The sequence below is a fragment of the Littorina saxatilis genome, linkage group LG1 (assembly GCF_037325665.1).
Source record: "Littorina saxatilis isolate snail1 linkage group LG1, US_GU_Lsax_2.0, whole genome shotgun sequence".
Classification (NCBI taxonomy): Eukaryota; Metazoa; Mollusca; class Gastropoda; order Littorinimorpha; family Littorinidae; genus Littorina; species Littorina saxatilis.
This window is the reverse complement of record NC_090245.1, coordinates 70,949,004-70,962,418: the sequence shown is the minus strand read 5'-3', so window position 1 is coordinate 70,962,418 and position 13,415 is coordinate 70,949,004. Positions and strand designations below refer to the sequence as shown.

Below are 13,415 nucleotides of genomic sequence, written 5' to 3'. Positions count from 1 at the left end.
CACACACAAAACACTATCACAGACACAGAGAGACGATTTATTTACTTTTGGTTCAATTTATTTACTTTCAGCCTTTATCATATAAATTAATAGCCTATAACACTTATAATGCAATTGTATGGCAAATTTTACATCTTTGGCAATGCGTAAATACTGAACTACAGAAGTCATTTCTTTCTTTCTTTATTTGGTGTTTAACGTCGTTTTCAACCACGAAGGTTATATCGCGACGGGGGAAGGCGGGAGATGGAATAGAGCCACTTGTCAATTGTTTCTTGTTCATAAAAGCACTAATCAAAAATGTGCTCCAGGGGCTTGCAACGTAGTACAATATATTACCTTACTGGGCAGGGGCGGACGAAGGGGGGGGGGAGCCAAAAAATATAAATATTTGTGTGTGTTTTTTTGGGTTGAGTTTCAATTTTTTGGGTATTAATCAGTGACAAAATCTGCTGCCTGAAACTGGTAATGATCATCCTCAGAATGCACCAGATTGCACCATTTTGCATCCTTTTTTTCAACATTTATGCCCCCAGGACCCCCCTAGCAAGCTAGGCGCTTCGCGCCGTCGACTCAGCACTTCGCGCCTTCACACCCATATCTTCACAATATACTTTTGGAAACCCCCCCATAAAATGAACTGATCCGCCCCTGCTGGGAGAATGCAAGTTTCCAGTACAAAGGACTTAACATTTCTTACATACTGCTTGACTAAAATCTTCACAAAAATTGACTATATTCTATACAAGAAACGCTTAACAAGGGAAAAAAGGAGAAACAGAATCCGTTAGTCGCCTCTTACGACATGCTGGGGAGCATCGGGTAAATTCTTTCTTGTCCCAACCAATATGGGACTCCCCCTAACCCGCGGGGGGGTCAGAAGTTATTTTATGGCAATCAATTTCATATAAGATGAACAAGACATGTGAGCAACAACAACAAAAAAAGCACTTTCATTTGAGCATGCATGATACAAAATGTACATCATATGTAAAAACTAGACGACCTGCAAGCAACAAGCAAAACTGTGCAAAAGAAAAACCCATAAGGATGGTGTCGTGAGCATAAATCGTATTCATTCATTTCAAAATGACAGAGATGCTTAGATTTCACTCAGGCTCTGCTGTTTTAACACAATGAATCACAACACAACCATATTTAATTGTATTGCTACACTCCATTCAGAAAAGAAGCAAATCGCTTCATTAAGCCTTTGCATATAAGTTAAAAATGTGATCAAGTAAAAAACAGAACTGCCCTAGCTAGCAAGAAACATGCAAGTCAAGTGAAGCGAAATCAAAACATTTCGTCAATGTGTCACCCAATGAAACTTTAGCTTGGCAGGAATATTTTTGGATTCAGGGAATGATGAAGAATATGATGCAATAATTTTTCAAGAATAGAAATTTGAATCTTAATTAATTCTTTGAGATCTTTCATGACCAAACTAATTTATTAATTTTTGAGCTTACAAGTTGAAATGCAACCCCATAGTCCGGACTTAATTAGTCCGATTGAATTGACTAAAACTCTTCAATCAATTTGATTGAAAAATAAGAGTGTGACAGCTAGTGTACGTTGCCTCAACTTTCACTTACAGCCCAATCAAGGACATCTATTGAAAAAAGGAAGAAATGGTCTGGAGATATCATCTAGCGGAATCTGTATGTAAAGTTTCACGAAGATCAGTCAAGTAGTTTTCTGGAAATTGCCCTACACACGCACACATACACAGCCACCCTTGTCTTGATTCCCAGTCTATGTTAAAACATTCAGTCAAAACTTGACTAAATGTAAAAAGCAACAAGGCAACAAAATTTGTTCGACTTTTAACCTGACAATTCACACAGAGGGGCGATGATGTACTTGAACAACAACAACAAAATTATGCTCAGAGAGAATCAAAAAACAAGAATGGAACAAAATATAATAATCACGATATTTCGACCCAAAGGTCTGTCAAGTGCACAGACAGACAAACACTTAAGATTCAGAGATTGAAATTAGCATACAAAATAGTTTACAGATGTTGCTGTCAAGAGTGATGATGCAAAAAAAAAAAAAGGTCTGTTTACGGTAACATAGGGTGAAAAAATAGGGTCGGTAGGTCGGCTTTTTTTTTTCCCATTTTTTTTCCATTTTTTTTCTCTCCCCTCTCTATGATGTTTCACAGTTCATTTCTTCTCATCAATCCCTGTTTTTGCCCAACATAACTATAAACAGTACTTTGAGCTTACCTCCCTTCTGTCGTCTGCTGTTTGAGCGCAAACAGCTCTATTTTGGATGCGTTTTTTTGGTTTTTTTCAGACGATCCAAAAAAAAGATTAGGGTCGGGCCTAAAAACTAGGGTCGGTCGGGTTACCGTAAACAGACCTATTTTTTTTTTGGCCTGACATTAGTCACTAATTTAAATGTAACAATTAAAAATTTAGACTAGTTTGAACAATTTAATGCCGCGTTGGACCATTTCTCAAAAGAAGTACCTTACTACTTCATAAAAACAAGCTAAAAACTTAAAACAAAATAATCAAAAACAAATCAACCAGAGAAAAACAAATCCCTGACATTGTACATTTTCCTGGAAATGATTGGCAAATGTAGAACAAGAAAAAAACAAGAACAAAATAAAGAAAAAAACATCAACTGGAAAATAATAGAAAAAACACAAGTAATCAAATATTTTTCTGGACATATTTGCCCAGCGTATCAAAAGAATCCTTCCCCCCCTGGAATGTAAGAAGACTGGACGGCGACAGGAGACAGAACCCATGCGCCATCGTCTTGTGAAAGTCAATCTCCGTTTTCACCCCTGCTTCCCTCAGGCGCTTCGCGTAGAACAATCCGTCGTCTCTCAGGGGGTCGTTTTGCGCCAGAATCATGTACACTGGGGGAACTTTGGACAAGTCTGGCGCCATCAGAGGAGCAAAGTAAGGATCTGTGAGTGTGGATTCGATCTTTGCGGCGAGAGTTTCATTTCCCATGTTCTCCCCCACAGTTTTGAAGCCTTTGACTCTGAACTCCTCAGGCAAGTTTTCGTGCTTAACGTAGGACCCGAACATAGAATTCTTCAGCCTAGGAGAAGTGTGGTTGTTTGAGGCGAACTGATCAATGTAATCCTGTAGCTCAGGAAAGCCAAGATAGTTGATGATCATCTTCAACATTATCTCCTTGCGCATGTGTCCAGTGTGGGCAAATTCCGTGTAGGAGTAGGTGTTGAAATCCAGCATTTGAGTCACTGGGTAGATGAGGACCTGGAACTTGAGGCGAGGGAGGTCGCTGTAAGTCTTGTCTTGTGACAGTTTCAGGGCCACTGCTGCTGCTAGGTTTCCCCCTGCACTGTCACCTGCATGTTGCATATTGAGAAAAGTGATGAGTTTTGTTCTTTAGTGCAGTAAATGTGGGTGAAGTGGAGTGTGATATTGTAGCATGCTGTGTGTGCCCTAGCTTACAGAAAAAAAGGCCTTGTTGTGACCTATTGCCACAGACTCGCTGCAACCTCGTCGCAACCTTGTGGTAGACTAGTCTGCAGCGAGGTTGCGGCAAGGTTGCAGGGTTGACTGTCACATGTGTGTGTGTGTGTGTGTGTGTGTGTGTGTGTGTGTGTGTGTGTGTGTGTGTTTTAGCGTACATGCTTGAGTAAATATGTGTGTGTGTGTGTGTTGATCAGTGACAGTGTGTGTGCACATATTTGATATATATAATGTGAACGCTTGAATGTGCATGCTTGTCTGTAGAATAGTTTTCTCGCATAATCTTGTACAGTTTCTTGACATAGGCTTACATCAATTAGAAGGAAATTCTCATGCTGGTCAAGACTACTCGATTAGAAGTAAACTCTCTTCATTCTAGATTTTGGTACTCAATTATTGCCTATAATTCATACATGTGAGATCTTGCAATAGTTCAGCAAAGCATGATCAGGTATCTCCGACAGCCAACCACTGCATATGATATCACTCATATTAAAGTTAGATATAGTCTCACAAACTCTGCAAAACGAAGGCCAACTATGTGGTCTTTTACAGTTAAGTTTGATTATCAACAAATTCCAACCCTGATTCTTATCAGAGACATACATTCTATCTATGTCTCTGCACTTATTAACTTCCTAGTCTACAGCCACAATCGAGATCGAGGGAAGACTGTCGTGATGTCCGTACATCATACCTGCAATAGCAATCCTGTTCGGGTCGACGTCATGCTTCACTGCCTGACGCAAAAAATGGACTGTAGCTTTCAGGCTGTCTTCAAAAGGCGCCGGGTAAGGGTGCTCAGGTGCCAGACGGTAACTGAAGACACAGTGAGAGTAAAATGACCTTTTAAGATAGAACAGATTTGAAAATAAGCAAAATCCACAGTCAAAATGTGTATTGTTGACAACCCAGTGGCATTTTGGATCCTAGTATAAAATAATCCCAGTAAAATTAATTGACAGATTGAGCCCCTAAATTAAGCATTATTTACCAATTTGGTCATTTGATCAAGGAAAATAGCTGCCATGTTTTTTTTCTCTTTGCATACGTAAGATCGTCGATATATTGTTGTACGTCTCCCTTCCTGGTTGCGTCAATGTTTTCCTTCTTACTCAGATGTAAATGAAAAGCATCAGTAGTGTAACTCGAATGGTAACTAAAATTACTTTTCATGCTTACAAGAGCAAGTTCTTCAAAATCTAGAAACAAAATTACCACCCCTTAAAAAAAACACCCATGGAGGGGTCTTAAAAAGGAGCTTTCCACTGTAAAAGGAAGGACATCTTACTCTATGGACACGACGACCACGTTCAATTTCCATGCCATGTAGTATGTTGTGGCAGAATACGAATCTGAAAGCAGACCAGAATCATATCAACAATTTAAAAAAAACATAACCAACACACCCATTCGTTTAAGTGAGTATGTCAGCTTCAAAAACATACGAGATAACGTCAACGTTAAGTTTTTATGAATCGAACATGACCCGCCATGACCCCAAAATTTAACAAGGGTCAACCAAACTGGGGTCACGTCGGGAGATCATCAAACCCTAGAAGTGTGCAATGTTTCAAAGCTATAGCTTGAAAATTATTCGAGATAACCACAACGTTAACTTTTTTCATCCAACTGCCAGCCGGCCGGCATACGGACAGACACTGCCCAGTACTAACGCTAATGGGGTCCATGTCGACCAAAAGAGTGGGATTCCCTGTAGGTGGAGTTCCTGTAGGTGGATTCCCTGTATACAGGGAATATCACAGGGTGGAATTCCGGTAGCGTTTTGCTGATCTCGTTGAAAGTCACGTGATGCTTAGCGCCATCGGTAGAATCTGATGTTTTTCTATCTTTTTTTGATATTTCTTAGAAATTCGAGTATGGTTTGCAAGTTTTATTGAAAAACTCCACCCTGTGGGATTCCATGTATACAAAGAATCCCCTTACAGGAACTCCACCTACAGGGAATCCCACTCTTTTGGTCGACATAGACCCCTTCAGCAGTACTAACACTCACCGAATAATCAGGTGGGTCAATAAAAGGAGAGCAAAAGCTTGATCGCCTCCCCGTAGCAGTGGCGGGGCACTGAGCCACATAACAACGCTGGATTATGCTACAACAAAAAAACTTTTAAGACCCCCTGATTTCTAAGATTCTTGAAGGGAGTTCCACCGCAATCTCCTTACTGGCCAGCTGGTCAGTCAATAACACTAACATGAAATAATGTTAAACATCTGAGGGAAAAATTACTCGCCGGCACTCAGGATTGTCCAACCCCCGCCGTGGATGTAGACAATGGCTGGTGAGTCACTCTGGGCTGCCCGTGGACGGAAAATCTTGACAGGCACACCGTCAAATGTTGCATCACTCACCTGTCAGCAACACACAATACATCAGATAATTATGGCATTATGAAATTTACTTTTTTTCAGAAGAAAAAATGAAAAGCGCTGGTCATGGGGCCGCAATAAGCTTTATTAAGTGGACTCTCGTATGGATCTATAGACAGTTCTGCAAGTGTGAAAGTGTGCAAGCGAGTGTGTGAATAATACATCACTAAGATCGGGATCAGCCCAGCTGCCTTGTTTTCATCACCTTCTGATCTGGCTTACTCCTTCAGGGTTGAACTCGGAGGGATCGAGGAGGGGGTGCATTCCCTCCAGCTCGAAGAAAAAGAAGAATTTGGTAGGATGATTCCTTGGCAATTTCTAAGCTCAGAATTGGCACCAGATTTAGCTTCTTAAGGCTTTTTTTCTTCTAGCAGTCTCGGGCTCGCTATCGATTTACTCTTTTGCAATCTAAGTGCACCCCCTATTACAAACCTTCTGATCCACCCCTGTCCTTTGAAGATCCTTGTATTTTTCTCAGCTGCTCTGTCCATGCAGTCAGTGATTTTTTTAACTTCATTTTAACTTAGGCTCAAGCCCTCTCTCATTTTGTTTAATACAGCTCATGGGAATCTACGAGGGGGTAGGAGGGGGGGGGGGGGGGGGGGGAGTGAGTGTTTACCAATACAGTGAAACTTTCCTTGTAAGACCCATCAATTTAAGACTCCCACCTTTTTAAGACCTTTTTTCTCAGACTTTCTGTTCAATTACCTCTGTAAAACTACCCCCATTTTAAGATTCCCTCCTTTTTAAGACCTGATTTTCTACATCCAGACACAGGAAAAACAAATTATGTAAACTCACCCCCACCCACACATCATTGTCAGGGATATAGTTGCTGTAGAACAACTCTGTAGTCCAACGGAATGCGTCCATCTGGCTAACCTTGAACCCTGTCAGGTATGGCACAGATAGAGACTGCAACAGACACAGCTAGGTTGCATCATATATGCATAAACAAGTTAAGAATTCACAAATTAACCAGGCAGGCAAGCAGGTGTGTGTGTGTGTGCACGCGTGGGCTTCACGCAAACACAGAGTCACACCAAACTGTCTTTTTGTCTGTCTCACTGTCTCAATAAATGGCAAAGAGGATGAGGTGTAAACAATTCACCAATTAAGGTGAGTTTTTGGGTGGTGAGGACTTTTTCCTTGCAAATACAGTGAGGCCCCTCTAACGTTAGGACACCTCTGCTGTAGGTTTGTCTACAGTGGTACCTCTAAGGAAAGGACACCCTTGGGAACGGCCAAAAAGGTCCTGGTACATTGCAGGTGGCCTGTCATGACAGGTACATTTTAGTAGAGATAATGAAAAAAGGCTGACAACAGAACAAGGTGTCTATACAAGGGAGGTGTCCGCTCATTGGCGGGAGCTCCTATTACAGGTACCACTGTATTGTCATGACAAATATATATATACTGTACCTGTCATGACAGGCCGATGAAATGTAGGGTCGACACTTTCGCTCAGTTGCAAGTGTGTTCTTTTATCACAGTGCGAGTGTGTGTGTGTCAATATATGTATGTGTGTGTGTGTGTGTATGTGTGTGTGTGTGTGTGTGTGTGTGTGTGTGTGTGTGTGTGTGTGTGTGTGTGTGTGTGCCTGTGTGTGATAGAGTTTGTCTGCATGTGTGTCTCTCTATAAATACATTTATGTGTGACTGTAAGCAGCCATCAACTCTTCTAAGAAAGTGCTATACCCATAACCAAACACTATTACCGTAAAGTACCTTGTAAGCGCCCACCCCCCCTGTGCACCAATTCCGATCCAAAGTAGGGGGTGGGCGCTTACTAGGTACTACACCCTATGCACGGGCAGTTTTCAGTAAGAAATGTGATCTTTGATCACTTCGTAATCATATCTTCTTTCTTTTTTCATCTTCCATTGTTTTTCTTGTTCGTATTGTCATTAGAAGAGCTTGGGGAGACAAATGTCGTCGCATCCTTTTCTTGTCTGCCGCACTGTGTCTCTGTTTCCCTTGAACAAGGGGTACGTCTTCTGGATATGGGCAGCAGTCTATTTTACTTGGCCAAAGACTGTTTTCGGCAGAGAGAGAGAGAGAGAGAGAGAGAGAGAGAGAGAGAGAGAGAGAGAGAGAGAGAGAGAGAGAGAGAGAGATCAGAGAGAGAGAGATCAGAGAGAGAGAGAGAGATCAGAGAGAGAGAGATCAGAGAGAGAGAGATCAGAGAGAGAGATCAGAGAGAGAGAGAGATAAGTGAGAGAGAGAGATAAGTGAGAGAGAGAGAGAGAGATCAGAGAGAGAGAGAGAGAGAGAGAGATCAGAGAGAGATCTTCTGATCTGACGTCTCGACCGCCATGTAACTTTCGCTTCTTTTCCTTTTCGGCCCGGTGACGTAACAGGGTATCGCGATTCTCTCGCCATTCTCGTATCCTTTTTCTATCTACCCCAAACTCACTTGCTGTTTGCGACACATTTCCATTGGCGTTATTATCCAAATAGTCAAGAGCTGACAGCTTAAATGCAACGGTGTACGATTTGATCCGCGGCATCTTGTAATCATTGACTTGCAGGCGTTTAGATCCAAGGCGTGCCGCAGACACACGTGATAGGGTTTGCAAGAAAGGGAAATCATTCACAAAACTAGCAGATCAAGTGCAGAATTTTTATTTCCCCTGATTTCAATGGTGTAAAGTGGGGGGTGGGCGCTTACAAGGTACTACATATACCCTATGCACGGTTTTGGACTAAAAGTGGGGGGTGGGCGCTTACTCGATACTGGGCGCTTACAAGGTACTTTACGGTAATTACAGATCACAGAAAAGTTAAAATACCAGAAGGCCAGACATCCTTATGCCAGACATGTAGCACTGCAGCAAGAAGCGTTCCCCGGCCCACTCGGGTGCCTCTGGGGAGTAGGTGATCCATGAGAAGCCCACCAACAGTGCACCTAGCACGATGTATCCCACCCAGCCTGACAGTGCTCCCATGTCATCTCTGGAATCAAAGACAACGGTCATCAAATACATGGACTGATCACTATATATGTTAGGAGACATATAGTCAAATGTTGATCAATTGTAACATCTCGGTTTTTGTCACATATCTATACAAGGTAGCTGGAATAACAAAACTAGCAAGTCATAAAGGCTCCCGTAGAAATGGAATAATGGAGCAAAACGGATTAAAACAAAAACAATTATATATACTTGGCAGTTCAATCAACATGAGGAGACAATTAGTCAAATGTTGATCAATATAGAAACACCTAGGTTTGTGTCACATTTTAAAAACATTTATCTGTAGAATTATCTATAGATCTATAGAAGCTAGCTGGAATAATAAAACTAGCAAGTCATAAACTATAAAGGCTCCCCTAGAAATGGAAGAATGAAGCAAAATGAATTAGAACAAAAACAATAGTGATCGATGTAAAAGCGAAGACACCAAGCAAACAACCACTTATCCATTGATGTGCTTTTTTTATTATTATTATTATTATATTATTATATGCAATTTATATCGCGCACATATCTCAACCACGGATTCAAGGTGCAGGGATTTATTTATGCCGTGTGAGATGGAATTTTTTACACAATATATCACGCATTCACATCGGCCAGCAAACCTCAAGCCTATTAGGGCGAGCATTCACCTTTCACGGCCTATCATTCCAAGTAGCCGCACCATCAAAAGAAAGAAAAAAGAAAATAAAACAGCAAAAGAAAAGAAAAGAAAGGAAACAAGAACGAAAAATAAATGCAATGGTCCACACAGCCACCATGGGAATTTAACCTTCGCCGGACGTTGTGGGTCCAAAAATGCTTCAGGCACCCAAACCACTTTCTTTTCCTAAAATATTATTAAAGTAGGTCAAAAAATAAAACAAAGGCAACAGGTCATTTCGGGTACTAATTTTTGTCACTGTAAAAAAGATGTGGGTCTGAGCCCCACACCGTCTGCGAAGGGCCCGGTACAAATAAGTTTTGCTTCTTTAAGAGTCATGGGTCAAAGTGGACCCACACCTTTGGTGCAGGGATATGCACGTTTTTTCTTCGTTGAGAATCATGGGTCCACACAGACCCACGCCATCTTCTGTGTGTAGTCAAAGGCGCAGTCTGGCGAAGGTTAAATGCCAGTATCCTACTTGTTCTAAAGCAAAAAAATGTAACTTGAAGAGTTTTAATGAACTGAAATTTCAATAAGCACAAAACACAAATGCAGACTACTTTGTTCAAGCATCAAAATAATCATGCAAAAGTTGAATCTGACATTAGACTAACAAAATAACTGTTAATTACAAATCAAATTAGTTTATGGGTACATGCATGGACTAGTTTGTATTGTACTTGTATGAACCGGCCCCACTGTACCTTTTGTATTTCTTTGGATATTTCAGAAGATTATACGGAGGGTCAAAAACAACTTGTCCCTTGGCTTTAGTCTCTGGAAATAGAAGAGGCTCATCGTCTTCTTCTTCAATTGTTTCACATTCCCTTTCCTCCTCTCCCTCTTGTGTCCTTTCCATGTGGGACGCTGATGATGTCTTTAAGAAACTACAACGCTCTGTTTTCACACGGTTACTCCTCTAATTCCTTCTCTCCCTGACTGTAGTTTCTCTGCTTTTCAATCTAAAAAAGTTCTCCCGCCTGTGGCATGTCCATGTGCAAAGCTAAAGACGTTTTTCAGAATTGATTAAACTGTGCTTGACACTTTACTCCTCCTCTGCTGCAGGGTTCAGCCTGGGAAGAAAAGGCTATGGTTCACCCCTCAACCAAATTCTGAGGGGATATAAATATACCCAAAGGCACAATTAAAGCATCAAGTAGGCTGGAGGGTGTGGGGGGGGGAGGGAGGTGGGAGGGGCATATATATTTTATTGCTAACAAACAATGTGTATGCTTGTTTGCATGTGCATGACTGTGTGCAAAATATTGTCTGTGAATTGTGGCGCAGTACGTGGTGCATTAAATCTTGATGCACCCTTTGACTTGTTGAAGATAATTTCAATGGGTCCTTTTCAGATATAATGCCCCAGTGGCGCACCAAGTAAACTAAACCCTATTGCTGCATCCATCCCATTTATTAACACTTTTTCTGCTTTCAACTAAACAACACAAAGGGAAAATGTAATCCTCACTGCAAGAATTATACTTTCACTCAATTACTTTCTAAAACTTACACTAGAGTAATCCCATTTTATATTGCTTCCTTTTAATGATTCCTCCTCAACTTTTAGTACATGTATTATACAATAAACCTTCCGAAGACATTGACTTCATTTGTCAGGAATTATATTATTACTCTACCTAATGCTTTGCTTAAGATAACTAAGATTATCGAGGAGCATACAGAAAAGAAAAAAACAAGAATGTTAATTTATTAGTTCCATGAGAAGAACGGAAAGGAACACAACATAGAAACCAAACCCAGTTCAAAGCATATGGCTATTCTAAATGGTATATATATATCCTTTTTGATCGAAAAGATTTCCACTTGAGCTTGAAGTACGAACGCAGTCCTCTACAAAGAACATAGCACTAGGTGCGCCTAAGCGGGGAACAAGCAACAGCTTGTGAACAGCTTGGTTTAAACAATTTGAACCCCTTAGATCAAGTACGTTTCGAGCTATAACTAAGAAAACAATTATTTCTTGTACACATTTTCTGGAATTCAGTTCTAGCTTGGCGTGCGATCTTGGCTGAGAACACGCCGACAATAAATAGCTTCTGCTGCAATGCCATGCTTATTAAGCCTTATTAAGACTGCTTACTTCTCTGCAAGAAGATGCTATAAATAATTAGATTTCTGTTTCCGAAAACCTGTGTTTGAACTTTGAAGCAATTAAGGTATGTTTCAAGTTGTCCTGAGAGATATTTTAATATTGATATTTTTATTGCAAAACAAAAGCAAAATAAAAAATGCAAGTTTAAAATGGTCAGCTTCTAGTCAGTGTTTCTTGTTAAAGTTAAAGTGTTCCACTACTGATATCCCAGTGGCAGTGTAAGACTAAGAGCTGCCGTCAGTTCCCAAGTTGACTTGCCGTGAGGGCGTAAAACTTACATTTTCTCTCTAGCCTCTCCGGGCTCAACTGATTAGGAGCTAGTATGACATGTCATCCCCCTCCCCCTAAAAAAAATTAAGAGAGAGTGAGAGAGAAAAAAAATTAAAAAAATCATAAGTTGATGACGTCAGTGAGCGAATGTACAAGCCTAGCGTATGTGGTGCAAGGATCACCTATGGTCGTTCTTTCCCCCGTTCTACGTTAGCCTCTATGAAAACTTTTCAATCGCATCACCTTCAACAGGTAAATACGTGACGACAATGCTTCCTTCAATCTATTTCAATATTTGCACCGAAACAGCGAACATTGATTTGTTGAACTTGAAGAGAGGAAAATGTACATGATTTCAGCCTGCTCACTTACTGACTTAGTGACTTACGTTTTCAGCTTAACACCTCATCAAACACAGTTTACAATGTCATGAAAACTCGTTCAATTACTTGGGTACGCGTTTCTACTCATGAAGAAAAACACACGCACACTAACGGGTAACTTTGAACTTTGATCTCAGTAGATAACATCACAGTTCACAACTCCCGGACATTAACAAAACATGAGTGTCCTTCCATGGCTACTTCACGAGAGTCGCGTCCCTTGCCAAACCACAGGCGCCAACAGATGTTTAATTATTTATTTCGTGGCCGGCTACATGGTAGTGTCCAACATAAAATAATTCATTTCAATGACCGCGAAACAACAAGAGCTCGCCACTTGTTGAATTATGCTGTTACAGCGTTTGTGTTTCGGAAAAGCTTTAAATTATGCCGTTTTTTGTTGTGGTTTTTTTTCTTTTTTTTTTCTTTTCGTTTTTTTCCCGTACTTGGATCCTTTCTTTCTCTTTCAACTGATGACAACGCCGTTTGTTGAACTCACCGGCTGTGTAGTTTTAACTGTGTGTGTGTGTGTGTGTGTGTGTGTGTGTGTGTGTGTGTGTGTGTGTGTGTGTGTGTGTGTGTGTGACGGTGTGTGTGTGTGTGTGTGTATCAGTGTTTGACGAAGGACCCATAAACATAATGTATAGTGCCAAAACATTCATGTATACTTAAAAAGTTGTTTCTGGTTGTGAACTTACTTGTTCATATCTACTTATTTATGCACTCTACAAAGTCGAAATTAACACACAAGATGCGCATTGATTTCCACTTTTCGATGAACGAAAAATATCATTTTTGAAATAAATGGACTCACTCGGTTCTCGGTACTTGGGTCCTTTTCAATTAAAAACTTTGAGATTTTACTTTTGAAATTATCGAGTTTCGGTTCGCTTTTTTCAACATTTTGGAAGATAGGAAAAGCATACTTGTGGCAGTGAGTGTGCGCGATCGACGGTGCGGCGAGATCCTTACGCCGGTGTAACACGAAAACTTTACTCCACGAAAAATTTACTCCGGATTAAAAATGTCGAACGAAATTCTTACTCCGAGTACACCTTTCGTACGAGAAAAGAACTCCCCAAGGCACGAACAAATTACTCACTCCACGAAATTTTTACTCCCCATTTTTTTTTTACTTCCAGTAAAAGTCTCGTACGGG

The 13,415-nt window shown here is 40.7% G+C and overlaps 1 protein-coding gene across 5 annotated transcripts; it reads right to left on the bottom strand.

Annotated features, from left to right (window-relative positions):
* Positions 1-1,320: 1,320 nt before the first annotated feature.
* LOC138977445 (neutral cholesterol ester hydrolase 1-like) lies at positions 1,321-12,485 on the bottom strand. Of its 5 annotated transcripts, none has more exons than XM_070350321.1 (8): positions 12,262-12,485; positions 10,192-10,599; positions 8,653-8,815; positions 6,663-6,776; positions 5,726-5,843; positions 4,762-4,825; positions 4,168-4,289; positions 1,321-3,343 (listed from the first exon to the last, which is right to left on the bottom strand). In XM_070350321.1, exons 2-8 carry the CDS (start codon positions 10,344-10,346, stop codon positions 2,673-2,675), a joined length of 1,407 nt encoding a protein of 468 aa, XP_070206422.1. In that variant the 5' UTR covers positions 10,347-10,599; positions 12,262-12,485; the 3' UTR covers positions 1,321-2,672. The 5 variants fall into 5 exon arrangements, with proteins under 5 accessions (XP_070206422.1, XP_070206427.1, XP_070206433.1 ...); XM_070350326.1 differs by having other exon boundaries at positions 10,192-10,560; XM_070350332.1 differs by having other exon boundaries at positions 10,192-10,490.
* Between the last annotated feature and the right edge of the window lie 930 nt (positions 12,486-13,415).

Bases quoted from the DNA above. Each gene is read 5' to 3' on its own strand.
- LOC138977445 (XM_070350321.1), bottom strand. From the start codon at position 10,346: ATGGAAAGGACACAAGAGGGAGAGGAGGAAAGGGAATGTGAAACAATT. The intron at 8,816-10,191 runs GTACAGTGGGGC...CTTTGATTCCAG, and splicing joins TATCCAAAGAAATACAAAAG to AGATGACATGGGAGCACTGT. The intron at 5,844-6,662 runs GTGAGTTTACAT...TGTTGCTGACAG, and splicing joins ACAATGATGTGTGGGTGGGG to GTGAGTGATGCAACATTTGA.